The sequence below is a fragment of the Helicoverpa zea genome, chromosome 26 (genome assembly GCF_022581195.2).
Source record: "Helicoverpa zea isolate HzStark_Cry1AcR chromosome 26, ilHelZeax1.1, whole genome shotgun sequence".
In the NCBI taxonomy this organism is placed as follows: domain Eukaryota; kingdom Metazoa; phylum Arthropoda; class Insecta; order Lepidoptera; family Noctuidae; genus Helicoverpa; species Helicoverpa zea.
The window spans coordinates 5,060,922-5,082,271 of NC_061477.1; the positions used below are offsets into that span (position 1 = coordinate 5,060,922).

The 21,350-nt window shown below is 42.4% G+C and overlaps 3 protein-coding genes across 4 annotated transcripts in view; 2 read left to right on the top strand and 1 right to left on the bottom strand.

The window, feature by feature from the left end:
* LOC124642858 (neutral alpha-glucosidase AB) overlaps positions 1–11,745 on the bottom strand; it is a 31,471-nt gene extending 19,726 nt beyond the window's left edge. Inside the window, exons 1-10 of one of the 2 annotated variants that reach the window (XM_047181608.1) lie at positions 11,566–11,745; positions 11,073–11,307; positions 10,314–10,441; positions 9,718–9,892; positions 5,004–5,115; positions 4,480–4,624; positions 3,747–3,884; positions 2,983–3,091; positions 2,370–2,509; positions 387–574 (exon numbers count right to left, since the gene is read on the bottom strand). In XM_047181608.1, the coding sequence (XP_047037564.1) occupies positions 387–574; positions 2,370–2,509; positions 2,983–3,091; positions 3,747–3,884; positions 4,480–4,624; positions 5,004–5,115; positions 9,718–9,892; positions 10,314–10,441; positions 11,073–11,306 (1,369 nt within the window). In that variant the 5' untranslated portion in view covers position 11,307; positions 11,566–11,745. Of the gene's footprint in view, positions 1–386; positions 575–2,369; positions 2,510–2,982; positions 3,092–3,746; positions 3,885–4,479; positions 4,625–5,003; positions 5,116–9,678; positions 9,893–10,313; positions 10,442–11,072; positions 11,308–11,565 lie in introns of both variants that reach the window. The other variant, XM_047181607.1, reaches the window with a different exon arrangement.
* A 599-nt stretch (positions 11,746–12,344) lies between these two features.
* LOC124642861 (macro domain-containing protein CT2219-like) lies at positions 12,345–21,286 on the top strand. Its single transcript, XM_047181612.1, has 4 exons — positions 12,345–12,750; positions 19,722–19,814; positions 20,101–20,176; positions 20,573–21,286. The coding sequence occupies exons 1-4, from the start codon at positions 12,379–12,381 to the stop codon at positions 20,887–20,889; spliced, it is 858 nt and encodes a 285-aa protein (XP_047037568.1). The 5' UTR covers positions 12,345–12,378; the 3' UTR covers positions 20,890–21,286.
* Positions 13,490–16,431, top strand: LOC124642860. Its single transcript, XM_047181611.1, has 2 exons — positions 13,490–16,123; positions 16,221–16,431. The coding sequence occupies exon 1, from the start codon at positions 14,253–14,255 to the stop codon at positions 15,978–15,980; it is 1,728 nt and encodes a 575-aa protein (XP_047037567.1). The 5' UTR covers positions 13,490–14,252; the 3' UTR covers positions 15,981–16,123; positions 16,221–16,431.
* Positions 21,287–21,350: the final 64 nt, after the last annotated feature.

Below are 21,350 nucleotides of genomic sequence, written 5' to 3' on the forward strand. Positions count from 1 at the left end.
CCACTTAAATAACTAAAATAAAAATTTAAATGATTCCGCCAATTTAAAACGAAAATAATCTTAAAATAATTTGGCGGTTCATTTTGGAGGAACGGTAACGAACTCAGTGTTATGTTGTGCCCATCACTAGTCGTGACTAACTGACAGGTGTCAGGAACGCATTCTCTGAACGGCCGAACTATAATAAGCAGAAAACTATCGTGTTAACCTCAACCAACTTAGAAAATAATATACCAAAGTTGGCCATAAATAACTTAAAAGATTTTTTTTTTAATGTTGAAGAATTGGTTTCAATGAACATCATTTGACAGCTTTCCTCCCAAAAACAAACACCCTCATTTCAAAACATTTTGTATATCCAAAATCTCTGAAAAAAAGGTACATACCTTCATAATCCTTGCCATCTTTATCCTTGACATAATACCCTAGCTCCGTAGCGTCCTCATGGAGGAAGTAGCCAGCCTCTCTCTTGATATGAGGGTCAATGATGGTGACCAGCTTCCGACCCTTGGCGGTCAAGTTAGCTACCATCTCCGATGGGTTGGGGAATTTCAGGGGGTCCCATGTGAAGTACCTGATAGAGGGAAAAGCAAGTTTTTATTTATATAAAAAGTTTGCTCCATTGAAGATTTTTTTCTTTAATTAACTCGTTTTGGAGAAAAAACTTGTATGTGTATAACTGATAACAAAATATGGCATACTAAATGTAGAATGAATATAATTGTAGGGTTATTGAGTTACAACTGCACAAAAGAATTTCTTCCTTACGATATGAGCTGTTGGGATCAATTTCAATTGTGTAGCAAGTTATCCTCGCTAGAGTATTCTTTGTACTCATTAATAAGAATGTAAGGTTCAATGCCATACGCGGTCGAGTACGGACGCGTTTGCGCTGCACTGTATGAATTTTAAATTCGCGAATTGCGCGGCTATAGCCGCTGCCCGGTTTTCGCTATGAGTGCACAAACGCTCATAGCCAACGAAGTGTTGGCATTTATTAAACATGCCATCGACTACATGGACGAGGTTAGCATCTTGCAGATCTGCAAGACCTCGTTCAAGGAAGATGAAATTAGCAGTGCTAAATTGCTGCTTTTCACGACGCTTGGCAAAGTTAGCCAGATGCCGTCTCGTCGAAGGGATGGCACAGAGAAGAGTCTCCAAGACATCGTCACGCTGTTGAAGGAGACCGACCCGGACGACGTGCCCGATTTCGTGGCGAAGGACCTGCACAAGCTTCCTCCCGTCACGTTCGACCACGTAGATGTCACCAGGCTGCTGAAGGACATTACACTCCTGAAGCAAAGCCAGGCCGAGATGCAGCATCAGCTGGAGGTGTCCAACAACACCATCAGTGATCTACGGGCAGAATTAGTAGCATTGCGCAATGTAATTTCTGCAAGTAGGTCACCTACCGACGGCGACAGAAATGTGAACACGCGTCGCGGGGCGCAAAATGCCTCCATCTGCAGTTTCGAGTCGGCGGGCTCGAATGCGTCACCTACTGCCGAGAATGCATGCGTTGCAACGTGTGCCGCCGCCGTCCCTGCCTCGACACCGGTAGAGACGATGACTCGTGTAGGTTCGTCAACCCCTAAACGAGCCTACGCAGCAATTGTAGCCGCTAAGAAGCCTGTTGAGCCACAAAACTCGCAGGTTAAAATAGCGGAAACCATAAAAGGGGGTAAGAAGCGCCGATCGAAACCAAACCAGGTTTTGAGAAGGCAGGTCGACACGTGCGACAAGGATGGTTAAAATGGAAAAATAAACCTCCTTGTCGGAACCAGTGCGGTACTGCGCTGGCGGGGCCCAATATGCTGCTGCGTCCAGCTATTCCGACGACGCAGCTGTACGTGTCCAGGCTGCACCATTCCACGAAGGTTGAGGAGGTCGTGGAATATCTGCGCGTGAAGACCAGCTGGACCTTGAGGGTCGTGAGGTTGGAACCGCGTCACAACACAAATTTTAACTCGTTCGTGGTGCGTGTTCCGACACAAGGTCTCGAGAAGGTCCTCAAGGAAGATTTTTGGCCAAAGGGTGTTCTGTACCGCCGGTTTCGTGGCCGGCTACGTGACACCAGTCAGCGTAACACGACGCCGACACATCGTGTGCATTAGTTTTAAGAATATTTGTTATGTATTTATAGTATGTTTAAGTTTTTATAGATATAGTATTGTATATATATATTGATATGGTGAATTTTTATGTATTAGTTTATAAGTATTGTAATGTACGATATATGTGTATTTGTATTTTTATGGGCCCTAGTTGCCTGAAATAAAGGAATAAATAAATAAAAAATAAATAAATATCGCTTGACACAAGATACAAAAGCACTTAAAAAGTCCTATTTTACTATAAATACTAACTTCTTCCTATCAGTGTACTCGATGTCCAGCCAGATGACGTCAGCGGGTATATCGTGAACGTCAAAGTTGTTGTCGACGCCTCGCACGTCGGCTTCGTCGACGTAGTTCCAGCGGCACTGGTGGTATGCTAGAGAGAATTTCTGCAAAGATAGATAAGTTAAGGAGGAATTAATATGTATAAGAATTACAAAATGTGTAAGCTTAGTATTTAATTACCACATTTACAATTAAATTAAAAACTATTCTAGTAAAAAATCTAAAACTAAAAAGCATACAAAAATTCGTCCCCATCGCTGTCGACTGGGAGCGTGCCCAAAAGGCAGGCAGCATTACCTCGTTGGATCGCCGGATTGAGTTGTAAGCTTTAATGTTTACAAAGGTCAAATAAGTCTTTTTTGTTATAAAACATATACGATAGTTTTTCTTAAAATGAACGGTATTCTTTGAAAATGTGAACGTGAAAATTCATAGCAAACAGTTATTTTGAGAATTGACGTTTACGTTGTCGGTGTGATTAAAAAACACCGAGTGAAAACAGTTACTAGTAATAAAGGAATAAATTAGGGATAAGAATAGTAATAGGATAAATAAGATAAAATAAAAATATACGTACGGGAGGCAGCGGCGCAGTGCCAGTAAGCGCGGTGTACTGTCGGAGCACGTCGGTCGGCTTCTCGCCCAGGAACACGAACACGTCGATGATACCAGACTCACTCATGAACCTGAAACAAAAAGTTTTGAGTTATAAAATGTTATAACTGTGTGTGGAATTATGAATTATAGGGCGAAAAGTCTTTATCAGACCGATACCTATTTTCTATGTAGCTCGGATAGGTGAAGGAAAACATCTTGAGGAAACCTAGGCTTTAAAGTTAGAAATCGCCAATCTGGCTTGCGCAAGCGTGGTGATTAACGCTCATTCCTTCTCTGTATGAGAAGAGGCCTGTGCACTGCAGTAGGGCAATAAAAAGGCTGATGATGAATTAAACTCCCCACAATTGTTATAGAAAGTCTATTCTATTCTTGGTTAATGAATTATTACAGGAAGTCGAAAAACCAGTTCAAACATGAATATCTTTTTCGTGACGAACAGATAAGATTCACATAGCTCTGTATCCAATTAAACCAGAAAGTTAATTGTTATATAAGCAGATTTTTTTCCATCGACCTATAATTTAAAAAATTACGATGATGACTTACCTGGCATACCGGTCGTGTCTGTATACCGTCCCATCGGGCTATGAGAGTGAAGAAACAGTGAGTGCACCTGTATCCAAGCAAATGCTTGTGCAATAATATGTCCTGCGCTGTTGGCTGATCTCCTTACATGAAAACAGCCGCCGTGGCCGATAATCGGCTAGGAGGACATGATCATACCTGGCATCGACGCGTCGCTTCTGTCCGCCGGTGACGAGGTTGACGAGCGAGGACACGACGGTGCTGTCGGCGTAGTTCACCACGTCCACCCACGTCTCCGCAGAGTTGTGCCAGAACACACCCGCGCTGCGCTTCGGCCTGGTGAGGAGAAAGGAATAGTATTAAATATATGCACAAAATATAATGTTGCAGAAGTATTCTAGAAGAGAAAATTGGTTGAAAAACCGCAGGGGTCGATCGATCATAAAGTTTATCTTGACTCGACGAGTTCTTCTGTTTTTCGGAAGGCAAATCCGGAACCGGGTCGGGTTACCCGTCTAACTGTGTTGAGGAAATCAGGTAAGCAGTCGTTCCATGAAGGCTGGTACTGGTCAAACTAATCGGAAACTAGTATTCAGCTATGTACAGTTAGAATGGAAGCCGACCCCAACATAAGTAGTTGAAAATAGGCTAGACAGATGACGATCAAGAGTACAGAATATAAAAAGTGGAGGGAAGAAAGAAAAATATCCTCTCAATCCAATCAATCCGAGTGGCAGGATAATATTATTTTTTTAAGATAAGTTGCACCATTTAACTATAACGATCACCAAACCAAAACCAGCCGTAAAACTGCTACCCAAAGGTCAAATCGGCAATTTGACAGTTGAAAATGGTTCGGTTATCATTGTAGTTAAATAATGCAAAGTCATATCTCATGGTCAGGTACATAAACCTGCTATTCTCCACTTACCCATGAGAATACATGACGGGTACAGCTCCGTAGATGGCCATGCGACTGTCGAGGTCATACTCGAACACGTCCAAGTTGTACAGACGATAAGGCTCGCCCGATGTTGTGGTGCGGAGAGAAAATTTGTCTGTGTGTTCTGGTATACCTGGGGGGCAAGAATTTTTATATTTATATTTTCAATATTCATCATATACTAAATAGAAAAGAGGATTTTTTTTTTGTTGTCACACACTGATCAGATTTGAAAAATTCTTTCACTGTTGTCCGGGTGTGGGAAAAATGTACCCTACCCCCGGGAAACCGCGGAAAACACTGGTATTACCCTAAAATACTGGAGAAATTGTTTGTTTGCTTCATCAAGCTAATCTAAGGAACTATTCCGGGTGCGCAAAGTAGTTTGGATAAGACTCGGCCAAAACCGTAAGAAATAACTGAGAGTAAAAGACCGCAAGAATATGTACATCGGCCAACTCTTTTCTAGTAAAAGTCGAGTTAGTGAATAACTTCAATTTTACTGAACTTACCATAAACATTATCAGCTTCAGGGAAGCTGATATCCAGAGAGATAGCCTCATTGCCGCGAGGCTTGCTGTCGTGATGGGACTTGAAGTTCTCACCCCAAGTGCCTTCCTCCTCCTGTAAATAAATAATTTAAATATTTAACTAATTTCATCGCTTCTTGAGTAAACTATTTCCCGCAACCGGACAAAAGGTAGCCTATATCTAAGTTATCCTGATATCAAGCTTAATATAGCTCGACAAGTTTCATCACAATCCATTCGGTAGGTTTTGAGTAAAAGAGGAACAATAAATACAATCTTCAGTACTTATAGTATTAGCATGATATAGTTGGGTTTTTAACTAACGAAAATAACTTCGTTATGGCAACTTGAAACCGCATCCAACTAAAATGATTTATTACGTATCACTAAACCTATAGGTAATAACTGCACAAATTAATAGGCATAAAGTAAACAAACGCGGCCTAATACCTCATTACATGTAACATAATTATCGTAAACATAACATAGAGCTGACCTCACGTACGCTATTAAAACTAAAGTTTATCTATGACGTCATTTGTAAACAGACTCTTCTGTAAGGATAAAGGAGTTCCAATGTCTGTGGAACAAAGTAATTAAGAAAACAGGTGATTGACCATGTGACTATATATATTGTATACAAGTTGTGATATATTTTTATCAATTGTATCCTTTACTAAGGCCCAAACAAAGAAGTAACTGCATTTATTTGTTAGTATTTTTTTATGTTTGGATTTTGTATTTTTTAACTTTTTTGTGTAATTTATATACTAGTGAAAATATGTATTTACTATACATTGTATACTGTTCTCATGAATTCTTGAGGTTCATGGTTTAATTAATGATTCGTTTAGTCAGGTTGATTGACTTTTATTGTAAAACAAACCAAAACGGAGCTGTAACATTTAAAAAATTACACCATTTTTTGGAATTAGGAACAATTTGGACGTATATTTTTTTTCCCCAGCTATCTAATGTACTTCTAACATCCATATGCGAGATGCACAAACAAATCAGTACACTATCAGTCACGTATTGAGATAAAGTCAAGATCAATGACATGACCACTAACTAATGCGTATGTGAGTCGGTCAAGCTGAGATTACGACATCGAGACTTAACTAGGTGGTACTGTGGTTTTACTTGCGCATATATGGAAACTTAAAAACGGTTGGGGGATATTACATTATATGCTTACTAATCACACTAATATAATGTAGTAGTAATAGTAGCAGCTATTATAGTTGCGAAAGTATATGAGTGGGTGTGTTTGTTTGTTACTTTATCACGGACACGGCTAAACCTGGTAGTAATATCGACTGCAAGCAAGCAATACCTCCTATCTGACATTTTTGTTACAAAAAACTCGTATCTTTTTTCTTTTACTATTAACTACCCTTAGACCCAAAATAAAAAGAAAAAAACTTTATTAATCGATACTATCCGTAAAAAAAGAAAACTTAGATTTTCAGTATCTCATTATACCTTGGAATAAGGATATTATTAAGTTTTATTGTTCCCCATTAAAATCCACCCGGAGTCAGATAGGAGGTATTGCTTGCTTGCAGTCGATATATATGTATCTTTACATCAGAATAGCAAATACCCACACTACTTTTTTCCGTGTGCAGGAAGTAGTGAAAACTCAGGAAGCAGGTGAAACCGCTGGGGTAGATTTTTTGAATACAGACAAGTACGTAAGTAATGGGTACATAATATAAATAGCCTAGATATCACAGGCAACTAGATACTTCCGCATACGATTGATGTCAATCGCTCAGCCCCGTGAAATGTAATATGTGGAATTATACTGTGGCCGTATAATTCGCAAAACAAACTACAGGCAAGATACGTACAGTACAGAATTAATTTAAATAAAATACACAGAAAGTCTAGTGCCCGGACTATCCTTTCTAAATTACTCTGAACTTCCCAGGGCTGGAAGGGACATAGACAATTTTTTAACGTTTATTTCTCGGGTAAAACCACAGGCAACAGACAGTATTCAATGTACCTAAGTATATTTCTGCAGTATCCTGGTTTCTTTCTTTGTATTCTATATTTCCGCAGTTTCCTCATTTCATTCTTTGTTCTTACAAATCCTATTGTTATTTAAGTTCTGACGCACAAATCAGCATTAGAATTGCATAGATATGGCAAAGTCTATCAGTCACGTATTGAGATAAGTGGGAGATCAATGACATTAAGCGTTGCGTGTGCGGATGAGACGAATCTTGACGATAACGGTGAACTTGCTAATCTTTGAAAAGCATTTTTTTTATTTGGCTTTTGAAGGCCTATTTATCATGTATATTTTTTAAGGCAACCGTCTGAACAAACCGTCTGTTCTAATAGACAGAGATCAGCCAGCGCAGGACATACTTAGTGCAGGTGTATTACGACACAGGTGCACTCTCTCTCATAGCTCGATGGGACTGAATCCCAACACGAGTAGATCTCCATAATAGATAATCCAGAGACTATGAACTGGAGTAGATCTCCATAATAGATAATCCAGAGACTATAAACTGGAGTAGATCTCCATAATAGATAATCCAGAGACTATAAACTGGAGTAGATCTCCATAATAGATAATCCAGAGACTATAAACTGGAATACGCTAGCCTCAGAAACTACTGAATAGAATTGAAAAAAACTTTCAGTTTTAGATAGCTTTTTATCGAGATGGGCTAACTTTTATCGTGGAGTTCACAGGATTGGAAGATGGTATCTTTGTAACCTAAGTTTGACGGACCATGTATACATATTCTTGGAACGCATGGTTCAAAGCTTTCAAGATATAACTTGGAACAATCTTTGTAAAACAGAAGATAACAGGATCTGAACTTTATCTTTCACGTAAATAGATAAACATAGAATGACAATAAAGGTGTGTAAATAAAGATATCTGACCCCGTCACCTACATAAGTTATTGATGACTAATTGTAAAGGTATTGTTTGATATTGACAAAAGTAATCAACAAAGTATTAACAAAATTGTTTGTTTTTATTATGAGTAGCTGTTTCCCGCGGTTATTATGAACATGCACCGGTTTTAGTATTTATTCTTACCAACTTAATATTGCATGTAAATGCGAAAGTAACTCTCTATCTCTCTGTCCTGCCTTCACACCAAAACCACCGAACCGATTTAAATGAAATGCGGCACACAAATACTCGAGAATATGAGAAAGAACGTAGGTAACTTTTTATGCGATGTAGTTCCCTCAATACGCGGGTGAAACTGAGGAGTACAGCTGGTCTTAAATAAACATTAAAGATATTTTTTTTTTTTTTTTTTTTTGACTCAAATATTGAATATGGTTCTAATACAACTACAACAATAATATTAAGATCTCATAAAGTTATTTACATGTATAACCCAACCAGTACATACAGAAACCACAATAAACATGAATGTATGTTTATAACATTACACCTTCACCACAAGTATTACATATTGGACAAAACACTATTGCAACATTGTCAGGCGAATACCTTTCCCACTATTACTACTAAGGTAAATATTTTTTTTTTTTTTTTTTTTTTTTTTTTTTTTTTTTTTTTTTTTAACTTTAAGTATAGCCCAACCTAGGGCACGCCACCATCGTGGCGGTAAGTCCCCTCTTTGAGGAGTGGCTCGGGAGGAGTCACGGCGCCCTCACGTACCGCATGACGCAGGTCCTCACCGGACACGGTTGTTTCGGGAGGTACCTGCACCGCATCGGTCGTGAGGAGGCGCCCGGGTGTCACCATTGTGCGGACAGCCCCGAGGACACGGTGGACCACACAGTCCAGGTGTGCCCCGCATGGGAAGGGCACCGCCGGGTCCTCGTCGAGGCTTTGGGCGGCGGCGACCTCTCGCGTCCGGCCCTGGTTCAGGCCATGGTCCGGGGCGAGAGGGAATGGGATGCCGTCGCCTCCTTCTGCGAAGCGGTCATGCTCGAGAAGGAGGAGGCGGAACGCCAGAGAGTTCGCACCTCTCATCCCGGCCGCCGCGCTGGACCAGGTAGACACCATGGGCGCCGGGTGTCGCGAGATGACTCCCGGCCACCGTAGGCGTGGGTCTGTGGGCGGTGAGTTCGGGTGGCTCATCGTCCCTCTGTCTTCCTAGACGACAGACCCGTGTCGACGGCGCGCGTTGTTCCACGCGCTCCTCAAAGAGACGTCAGCAACCCCAGCGGGGCCCAGCAGGGCCAAGGCCTGCCGGGGCTGCGGGTTGTTCGAAAGAGATACCGCGGCCCTGGTACATAAAAGGCCTATGACGGAACACGACGATTTTAGTCAGTAAGAGTCTGACACTCCCTCACCGCTGCTAACCCACAGCGGGAGGGGTCTTTGATGATTTTACGTCGCTAAAAAAAAAAAAAAAAAAAAAAAAAAAAAAAGTATAGCCCAACCTCGACTTCTAATAATACCTTTGCAATTGAGCCATTATGCACTGATTTTTTATCACTTAATTCATTCTCCCGATGTCTTAACTAAACTAAGCTAATTACAAAACTATTCAGTTTTAAATTTGAACTGCATTAACTGTAGAAGTAGGACAAAGAGGGACCTTCTTGCCATCCCTAAAGTATCTACCAACAAGTTATTTTTTTCTTTTGTCAGTGCATTCAGGCTTTTAAAGCAAAACAAACACAAAAGCACACTCACAACTTCCACAATATTAGTATCTTCATCATCAATCCTTTCTTTTTTGACTCGGAGAGGTTCCACAACCAGCTGTCCGTTGTCATTGAGCACCACTGCCACGTCTCCGGCCAGGTTTACGAACTCCAACTTCAGGGGTTCGGCTGTGATGATGACTTTGTGACCTTGGCTGTTGGTCACTGTCAGTTTGCCGTTCTCGTTGGAGACCAGTTTTAGGCTGGAACAAAGGTTTTATGATGAGAATATATGTACTTGAGAATACAGTTTTGAGTTCTTGTTACATTTTGCAGAAGCATATTGTATGGTTTTGTTGTTTTGGTATTCCTCAGGCATTTAAAAAACCAAACTTATTCCGATTTAAAATGACCCTTGGCTTAAGGCTCATTTTAAATCGGAATAAATTATATTATGCTGTGTCCTAATAAATAATTTGATAAGAGAAGTTTAAATACTGTGAAAGAATACTCTTGTACAATCTTTAGTTCTTTGTTTCGTTAATCAAATTATTTACTCTCTGGTAAATTGACCAGATGTGTGTTATGTGTCTTGTGTTAACCACATGGGACCTTCAAAGCACTTGTAACATTTACAGAATAAATTACAGAGTAACCCAGCATAATAGATAAATATATCCTCACCCATCAGCCTTAGGTTCCCCTTTCAGAGCCAGCAGCGTCCTGTACCTCGGGTACAGAGGGTCAGCCTCATCCAGTTCCACTCGGAACGTGCCATCATTAAGAGCAGACAGCCTTAAGGCATAGTGCCACTATGGAAAACAACAGATAGTTAAATTAAAAATAGAAAAAAAGTGGGTTATCACATCTTTGCATGGATATAAATCATTATGTACACCTAAATTCTTATCATCATCTTCAATTAGTGAAAATCTGTTGAGTCATGTTTTTACAAGTTTATTTCAGTTTATCACCAAAAGACAGAAAAACACTTTTTTGAAATGTACACATTAGCCTACTTTCTCTTGGTGTGTGTGCAATTCAAATTGCCAGATTGTAGAAACTCAATTTTGTATTCATTATGGAGTCAATTGATAAGATTTAAATCATTCCTGCAATTGATTAACCATATTGCATAGGTATTAATCTTTAATTGGCAAAATAGTGTTTCAGTCAATTAAGAACAAACAATTGAGAACACAATAGTGCTATTGAAATTGTTTTTTTTTTCTTGTATTTTTTAATTGAATTTGAAGAAAACTTTCCATCACATCTATAGGTAGAATATTTCTTTTTGGAAGATGAAATGATGCATGTTATGTTTAATTCCAGATATTTAACTGCAGGAAAGAAGTTTATTACAAAAATAGATTGGCACACAGCCAGTTTCCAATGCAAGTGTAAGATCATAGACAAAATAAAAGAATAAACATTTTTAATTACCAAAACAGTTTTTTCCTGTGTTGTTGTGTCCACTGTGTTGACTTCGGCTGACAAGGCATTCCCATGGACAACTACAGTGTCTAAATTAAGCGTATATTGTGACTTCTCGGGTTTAAAACCACGCAACCTCTTGCAGAAACCAGACTGGTCGCAAGTCTTAAAATTGTTCTTATCCACCCCATCGCTTCCACTTAACGCTAAAACGACGACCAGAAGAAGTCCTAAAGCCTTCATGCTGTAATATAAATAGCCATTTTAGTGCCAAAACTCTACTATCGCGAGGGGAATTCATCCGTGTTCAGTAATGTCAAATTCTTCATAAATATCACACCAAACACTAATAATGGTCATTTAGGAGTTGTGTTTTAGTTTAAATACGACGCAAAATCATCAATAACACTGAGAAAATGCGAAATATACCGAATATTATTAAAGGTTTAACACGACCTAACAAAGACCGGTGTCAAAGCAACTCCAAAACTTGATAACTTACCTGGTCGAATTTATGTAACTAACGCCTATAAATTGAAGTACAGTTGTGTGGTTGTTCTTCTATATTATCATAGCAACAAATATAATATTGTAATTATGTAGAGAATTGAAAAACTACGGAAATACACGCACGCGTTCGTTACGTGGAGATTTCCCGTTTGACGGGCTCCTGGCAACAATGTTGCCTACTACAATGTAAAGTTCTCCTCATTTAATGCAAAAATAACGACTACCAACTTCTTAAACTTATAACTTCACAAGCCTAGATCACGTTTATAGCTTATACATAATTTATAAGTACTAACTACCCTTTTTTGGAAGTATGGAGTAGGAGGACGGGAATAAAAAATTAACAAAATAAAAAATGTTTGTAACACATGCTAAAAGTACTATTGAAATGATTCAATCCACCTACTTCTTGTTTGTTGCATGAAAATGAAAATCTTTGTATATTCAAAAACAATTTGATGTTTGACTTTATATTCCCATTTGCTACCCTAATTTACGGTAAACCTCGAAAAGTTGTAACCCTCAAGGTCAAAGTGCATCTTTAGAACTGACCACACATCTTGCCAAAGTTAGTTGAGCTTGACTCGACTTAGTGCAAAGAAAACCGCGCCAGGTATAATACTGAATGCATCACAACGTATTTTATAGTTTGTACCTCAGAACTAGACAAATTATAAATTGAATTCTGTAATCGTTTAAACCAGTAATAAAAAATAAAGCCTTTTGCCAGGCCGATGATGTCTGGTACACAATCGACTAAAATCAATGTCAACACTGACATCTTTACAAACTGCATCCCTCAAAAATGCTGTCACCGGCTATGCAAAAAGTTACTGATAAAATTCAATTCATTTGTAAAAATACCGGAGTTTATAAATCACATTACTGCTCGTTAACGAAAATGGCTCAACCGAAGTGGAAAATTGAGAAAGAGAAGGTACTCAACCTTTCTCCAGAAGAGCGGAAGAAAGCAGGAATGTACAAGAATAAGACAGTCGTAACTCTAGATATGGTTGACCCTTGGCACAACTACACAATAAGGAACAAAAGCATTGTGGACCTGAAGCCTATCCAGGATGATTTAACAGAGTTCAGCAAGATTAAAATAGACAGCTCCCAGAATAAAGCTTTGTCCCAAAAAGTGTCTATTTTTAAAGGCGATATCACACAGCTAGAGGTTGGTTAAGTTGTAAAAATGTAAACATATATTTATTTTGCTTCCAACCGCGGTTTTATCCGCATCCCGAGGTAGATAGGTAAGTACTTCCCGCACATGGATTGATAGTTGCCATCAAAACCCATTCAGTATTTTCTGTATGAAAAAGTAACAAACTTCATCCATACAACCCGTGCCGATAAAGAATAGGATTAGAAATGGCGGCTCATTGAGCTGGGAGCGTCAGCATAAAAATGCAATAACAATAAATTTAACTAATAACTGAATAACATTTAAAATATTGTTACCGTTGAAAGTGTTTCGTTATTTCATGAATTAAAATAAAGCTTATGTTAGTTAAATTTGTGATCGTTTTGAGACTACATTACGTAGGTACACAAATAGTCAACAAAACCATTACCTGAATTGCGGTGAGGGTAAGGTTGGATATAAACTATTTTTGCTTCATAACTTTAAATAATCTCAAATTTTGATATCCATACTAATATTATAAATGTATAATCAAAGTCGTTATTTTTTTTGTCAGTCGGTACCAACGAGTGTGAGTATAGATGGAAATAATGTGCGAGCGAGAAGTGAATAGATGCACCGCCATTTCTAATCCCATTCTTTATCGGCACGGGTAGTACATTATAAATATGTGGAATCTTAGAGTCTGTAAAAACCATCTCACAGAGCAACTTTTGTAATTATTCTTAGCAATGTACCAAAGTAATATGGCCCCTAGGGTGACGTTCTCCCCAGCCGCCTCCAAGTGCGTGGTACAGTTCGAGCCTGTAACACCGGCGTCACCCGGGACCTTAGGTCGCAGGGAAGACTTCGGTCTCGCCCTCCTGCCTATGCTAAGAGCTGCTTCTCCCCCATCCCACCCCTTCAAAGTCCTGTCGTGTGCACAGCGCACATACCCATCCCTCGCACATACAGTCACTTCCAACCCCAGTCAAACTCCTAACCCTTTCCCAGTTTTTCCCCCAACCCCTCCACAATCCAACTCCACTCCTTACCGTGATCCTTGTGACTAAGTGGTTGCGGGCCCGTCCATCACTTATTCTCTGATGATGGCGGGTAGGAGTAAACAGTCACCTGCGCTAGGACCTGCGCAGTCGAGCGCCGTAAGTGGGGATGAAGGAATCCTGGGGGGTTGAGCCAAGCGGCGCTGGCGGTAATGCGTCCGTGCGGCAACACGCCCCCTTTGGTCTGGATTTCACGCGAAACGGTTGCCCTACCTTAGAGCCATGGGTTAGGGAAATGGCCAATCGTGTCCCGTCAGAGGGCCACAGGCGAGGGACGTGGGGTCCGCGAAAGCCGTCCTTGGGCGGCCGTAGCGGTGGTGAAGGTCATGCTGACGGTGCAAGTGAAGGTTGGAAGTCGGGACTTTCTGCTCCAGACTCCAGCCTGATCGAGTGCCCGATGTCGCACTGTAAGCCAGCCTCGCGTTCCTATATCTACCGGGTAGTCCTAGCGTGCCTACCTTCAGTAGGGCGCTCCCAGTTGCGGGCTCCATGGAGGGTGGGAGCTCGGTAGATGAAACTAAAATAATCAAAAATATGGATAACAATAAAATAAATTTTACCGGCGTAAGGGTGGAGTCAGCGAAAGCCGACGACACTCCTACGACCTGCGCGAACACCGCGCATTCTGCCCCCGTGGGCAAATGCGACAAAGGTCCAGGCATGGCGAGAACCGTGCCGAAGACCAAACGTCAAAGCAGGAGGAAGGGACCAGGTAAAGCTGGTACCGACTCCACAAACAGGGCGAGGGTTATAGGTACGGGTAAAACCAGTACCGACCCAAGCACCCCCGTGACGGTTCCGTCGGCGGCTCACCCCCTCGGCGGTCCTCACATAACACAGCACACCGAGCAAATTGCTCCACATGCCGGCACCTCCGGGCCATCTGCCTCCGTCAACGCGGATACGGTAACCCGGACTGAGGACTACTTCTCCTCCGCATGGCAGGTGCAAAAACGCAAGGGCAAGGGGAAACAAACTCCACAACCCCAACGCCCTAACCAAAACCAACATGGCGTGAGCTCCAAGAAGAGGAAGATCAACCCACGCCAGCGCAGGCGAGCGCGCATGAACGCGAACGCCGCGCCCGACACACCAGCTCTACCCGCTGCCCCAACCTCCGGCCAGCCATGCTTCTGTGCCGGTGGGCGTACACAGGCCCAGGCAGGCGAAAGCCGACCTGGACCGAGTGGTCGTCCGCCGGGCGCGGGGGCCGGCAGGCCGGTGAAGGAAGGGGACGAAACAATAAGCCCTGCAGGTGAGGTACAGACAGCTGCCAAACGCGCTCTGAACGAGACACTTTCGCCCCGTGGGAAGCGCAAACGACAGTGCCTGGACCCGTCCAAGCGGGCCACTCCTCGGGTAAGCTACGCTCAAGCAACCAAGGAGTCCCTGTGCATCGCAGTTACATGCGGCCACACCGGGATCCTAACAAAGGACGTAGCGGACACGATACTGACGGGGATACAGAAGACCATCCTAAAGGAGGCATGGTCCCCGAACAACAAACAACCGGGGCCAGCTTTTAGTGGTAAGCCGGTTTACACAGAAGGCGTCCTGAAGCTGTGGTGCTCCAACGACCACACTTTGACATGGCTTCAAAAAACCATCGCCGACTTGGCCCTTTCAACCGGCCACCAGCTGATCATCAAGAGCCAGTCGGAAATTACACGAAGGATCAGGTGTGGCATCCTGATCCCTAATGAACAGGGGGCCATCACCGACTCGCGAGACATCGGGCGGATTCTGGCATACCAGAACCCGCAGATCGCGGTCGACAGGTGGGTGCTCCAAAGACAGGAGAAGCAGCAAGGCGCCAGCTTTGTGGTGGTGGGAATCCCGGAGGAACAAATCGCGACCCTGATGAAGTCCGGGCGCCGCCTCGCCTTCGGGCTGGGTGCGGTGTACGTGAAATTCCAGGGTCACAACGGCAAGTTTGCCGATACTCCGCCGGGATGGGACCCCGCCACTTTCACCATCCAGAAACAGCCTGGCACAAGTACCACGACCAGCGAGGGCGCTGGCCCCACCGAGGGCCCTGCGGTGCCCGTACCCGCAACCGTCCCCTCACAGGACGACGACCCGGAAGAAGCCCTTCTGACGGGTTCAGACCTGGAGGGGGACGAAGTCGAGTCCGGGGACCTGCTGGCCGGGCTACAGCTTGGAGGAGACGAGGAGGGCGCAATCTGCGATGGCGTCCCCTTCTTCGTCGACAATTAAAATCCTCCAAGCAAACCTCCACCACAGCCAAACCGCGACGGCTCAGCTGCGCAAATGGTTGGAGGTTCAACACACGGCCATTGCCCTAATCCAGGAGCCGTGGGTCAGGGCCGGCCAAATCAGAGGACTCTCCAATCTTGGAGGTAAGATTCACGTAGACATACATCACGACCATCCCAGGGCGTGCATCTATACAACAAAAAACATAAAAACACAGTTTTTATCAGATTTCTGTTGCAGAGACCAATCTGCCATCTCAATACAGCAACCTGCTTTAAACATGGAGATCACCCTCGCCTCGGTATACATGCCCGAAGCAGAGGAGCCTCCTCCCTACGACCTCGCCCGCCTGGTGAATCACTGCGAGAGAGAAGGGAAGGAAGTGATTATCGGTACTGACTCCAACGCACACCACCCTTTGTGGGGAATGGATACACACAACGATAGGGGTAAGACCTTATTTGATTACTTATTCACAACCAACCTATCACTAATAAACACTGGATCAGAACCAACTTTCGTCACTAGACGAAGTCAAACAATTATAGACCTGACTCTCGCATCAGAGAGCGTAGCGGAGCTAATCACAGGATGGCATGTCTCTAAGGAGGCATCTTGCTCAGACCACAGATGGATCCGCTTTGACCTACAGGTCTGTATACAAGAAACACCACCGAAACGGAACCCACGCAATACGGACCGCGCGACGTACACCCGTACGCTCAGCACCAAACTTGCGCAACTCGGGGACCCTACAAATTACGTGGACACAGAACAAATTGACGAACAGGTAAGCTACCTCACACAGTCAATGATAGACAGCTATCAAACAGCCTGCCCCGAAACTGCATACCAGAAAACACCAGGGAAACAACCATGGTGGGGTGCGGAACTAGAACGCAGGCGTAAACAAGTGAGAAAAACTCTAAACAGAGCAATGAATACATGTGCCGACGAGGATTGGGACGACTATAAGGCGGCCAAATCAAGGTACAAGAAATGCATCAGATTCCGAAGTACCAGGGGATGGCGCAAGTTCTGTGGTAACATCGAGTCCTGTCAACAAGCAAACAGGGTAAGGAAAATCCTAGCACAACAAAACACACCTGGTCTGGGCACTCTCCGAAAACCAGACAACACACATACCACATCGCCGGAAGAAACGAAGCGCGTCCTAATTGAGACCCACTTCCCAGGATGCGTTTTCACGCAAAATGTAGAATGGCATGAGGTAACACAAACACCAACTGAAGAAGATTGGTCATACGCACAAAAAATCGTCACAATGGAAAAACTCCATTGGGCAATTCAAAGCTTCCACCCATACAAAGCAGCAGGTCCGGACGGAATCTTCCCAGCGCTCCTGCAATGGGGAGGACCATACATCTCATATAGACTATTAAGACTAATGAGAGCATGCCTGGCTTTTCGATATGTCCCCAAAAAATGGAGGGAGGTCAAAGTAGTCTTTATCCCAAAGCCAGGTAAAGGAGACTACACAAGCGCAAAATCTTACAGACCAATCAGCCTGACATCCTTTGCTCTAAAAACCCTGGAAAGGTTATGTGAGCGAGAGCTGAGGGACGGTGCGCTAAGAAACAACCCCCTGCATCCGAATCAGCACGCATATAGCTCGGGGAAATCAACAGAATCAGCGCTTCATCTGGTAGTAAGCCGGATAGAGGAGGCAATAGAACAAAAAGGCATCTGCCTTGGCACCTTTATAGACATTGAGGGAGCCTTTGATAAAACAAACTTCGTTAGCATAACAACGAGCTTACTCAGACACAGAGTTAACCCGATGCTAACTGATTGGATCACAAACATGCTCAGCAAACGCGTGGTACGCTTTGAAGATGATGACAAATCAGCACTAATAGCCAGAGGATGTCCACAGGGAGGGGTACTGTCCCCGCTCCTGTGGAATCTAGTGATTAATGATCTCATCACAAAACTAAACGCAAACCACGACTACACAATAGGTTATGCGGATGACCTTGCCATCCTCATCTCAGGCAAGGTAACTGACACTATCTGCAACCTTACTCAACAGGCCCTACGAATCGTAGAACAGTGGTGCAGGGAATTTGACCTTTCAGTAAACCCCACCAAGACTGAGTTAGTCATGTTCACAAACAAACGAACGTTGGGACCGTACAAACTACCTAAACTCTTCAATACAGAACTCAAACTATCCAACGAAGTCAAATACCTTGGCGTCACTCTGGACAGTAAGCTGAAATGGAGTAATCATATAGACAATAAAGTAAACAGAGCCAGCATTACCTTTTGGCAATGTAAGAAAATGATAGGGAAGAAATGGGGCTTATCCCCTAAGATAATACTATGGCTATACAAAACAGTGATCCGCCCCATGATCACTTACGGCGCCTTAGTCTGGTGGCCCAAAACTGACCAAACTACAGTCGCAAATAAACTGGCGCGAGTCCAAAGACAAGCCTGCATGGCAGCCACAGGTGGCATGAGGACAACACCAACGGCAGCGTTGGAAGCCATGCTAGGTCTGCCGCCGCTGAACCTCTTTGCACAGCAAGAAGCAGCAATGACGGCTCTAAGACTCAAAACCCTTAATCTCTGGAGCAAGTTGCCTACAAAACACACAACTATACTAAACAATCTTTATGCAGACTTTCCCATTATGCAGGCTATAAACGACCGCATACCCAAAGTCTTTATATTCGATAAGAAATACAGGATCCAACTTTTTGAGGATCATCGTTACGAGGGACATAATCCCAAAGAACTAAGAATTTTCACCGACGGATCCAAAACAAGCACCGGCACAGGTTCAGGCATCTTCTCAGAAGACCTAAACATACACATATTCACACCCCTAGGAGTACATAATACAGTATTCCAAGCTGAATGTATAGGCATCTCCCTAGCGGCCGAAGCAGTCATAAAGCGGGAAGTAACCGGTCACTCTATCCGAATACTCTCAGATAGCATGGCAGTAATACAGGCCCTAAGCAAACACTGCGCAAACTCCGGCCTTATACACGAGTGCCACCAACGGTTAAACAAGGTAGGCAGTTTAAATAACATAACCATTCAATGGATAAAAGGACACAGTGGCTCCCGAGGCAACGATGCAGCGGATGAGCTGGCGAGAAGGGGATCAGACCAAACAGCAGTAGGACCAGAACCCATACTGCCACTCCCCTTCGGCCACCTACGAACACTGGTAAGACAGCGTACTAGGCACAAACACAACCACCTCTGGACTAACCACAGCGCGTGCAGGCAGGCGAAGATGGCCCTCCCGACCATCAACGATCGCCTCACTAAACAGCTGATGGGCCTATCAAAGCAGAATTTACGTAAGTTTACGGCAGTTCTAACTGGACACGGCTCCTTCAATAAACACCTCTATGTTATAGGAGTTACAGACAGTCCCTTATGCAGAGCCTGCATGGGGGAAGAAGAAACAGCGGCACACGTGCTACTAGACTGCCCTGAAACCGCCATATACAGGGCTAAGTACTTCGGTAACCCAGGTACTATCCAAGAGATAGTCAGCAGAATTAAACCTCTGCTGGCTTTTCTCGAGGAGTTGGGGTGGATCGAGTGAATAAACACCCATTATCACCCTCACACGCAAAATACGCGCTTTGTCGTGGAGTTGCGGAAACCAGCCCGAGTAATCTAATCTAATCTAATCTAAATATGGCCCCTAAAAGTAAAAGTAACCTTATAAAGTAAAGAAATATTTATTGTCAGGTGGGTGCTATTGTGAACGCAGCTAACTCAATGCTGAGAGCTGGTGGTGGAGTGGACGGAGCCATTCATCGTGCAGCTGGCTCATATCTACAGGTAAAGGATATACAAATGAAAAACACATACCTAATGTTATTTCATCAATGAGGACAATACTTCACAAAAATAAGTTGTTATTCTAATATTTTTCACTTTCAGTACCGCCTTTTAATTTAATTTCCCAGAAAAGTACTCCAATCTCAATGTCCTCAAATCAGAATTTTATAATAAAATGTTTTGATACTTGCTAAACAAAGTAAAAGACTCGTAATTAATGCTGAGAAAATGCTACCCACACCCACATACTCAATACATACTCAACCTTCAAATAATTATTTTGCAGGAGGAATGCAATACACTTGGAGGTTGCCCAACTGGAGAGGCCAAGATATCTGGTGGATACAACTTACCAGCTAAATGTAAGTAAGACACTATTTTTAAATAGGATTAAATCACACTATTATAATAAAGATGAAAGTTCATGAATGTATGTGTATGCTTCTTCACCCAATAACAATAAGATACTTTTTATCTGGGTGCAGGAAGTAATTCCTTCAAGAAGAAGCAGATGAAACTGTTGGTAGAAGCTAGTAACTCTTTATTTTCTGTTGCCATCTGGGTGTTTTTAATTTAATTATGTAATTTGTAATCTCATATTACAAAAATAATGATAACCCTTGTACACTAGTGTAGTGGACAAGGATAACCTTATTTTTAAATAATATGAATTTTTTCCTTAGCCAACTCTAAATGGATTTTCCCATTGATTTCAAACTCTTGCCTACTTAAGTTTTTAATATTTTTATTTTTTACAGATGTAATCCACACAGTAGGCCCACAAGATGGTTCAGCCGAAATGCTACGCAGATGTTATAAAAATTCCCTCACGTTCCACGCATCTCACAAGATCGACTCTATAGCATTCCCTTGTATATCCACGGGAATCTACGGTTTCCCTAACCGTTTGGCTGCCCACATTGCTTTAGCTGAGGCTCGTCAATTCTTAGAGAAGAATGATGGGATGGACAGAATTATATTTTGTTTATTCATGCCGATTGATGTCCAAATCTATGAGACGTTGATGCAATTGTATTTTCCAGTAGTTGACCATAACTATGCTGAGAATATGTAAATGTTAATGTTGTTTTGTCACAGTGTAGTATATTAACATAATAAGATAATATATATGCTAGGAATCAGTTAGTAATCTCATAGAATGTGTGTTTTGAAGTCATTTGTTAGTAAAACTAAAGTTGGCACTAGTTTTGGGGAAAAGGGACAAAGTAACTTCTTCCAATATTTTCCGATTAAATCTACACTGTGACTAATATCCTAAAATATGCTTTGAAGATAATCACTGTTCAAAAACCTTCATAAGGTTGACTGAAAGTCTGAACTTGTTTTTTTTTTTTTTAATTTCCATGCTTTTGTATAGAATACCAAATCATGTGATATTTGGGCAAAAATTGTGACTTGTGATGTTTTACTGCAATTTTTACCAAGTTATTTGTAATAAACTTCTGATAAAATAAACTGTTTTAATAGCTAGCCTCTCCACAGCAAAAAGTTCATGGAAAACTGTTAAATACCTAT

Excerpts from the sequence above, each read along its gene's own strand:
- LOC124642861 (XM_047181612.1), top strand. The coding sequence starts at position 12,379 with ATGCTGTCACCGGCTATGCAAAAAGTTACTGATAAAATTCAATTCATT. Across the intron at positions 12,751-19,721 it reads GCGATATCACACAGCTAGAG|GTGGGTGCTATTGTGAACGC; the intron begins GTTGGTTAAGTT and ends ATTTATTGTCAG. Across the intron at positions 19,815-20,100 it reads CAGCTGGCTCATATCTACAG|GAGGAATGCAATACACTTGG; the intron begins GTAAAGGATATA and ends ATTATTTTGCAG.
- LOC124642860 (XM_047181611.1), top strand. The coding sequence starts at position 14,253 with ATGGAGGGTGGGAGCTCGGTAGATGAAACTAAAATAATCAAAAATATG.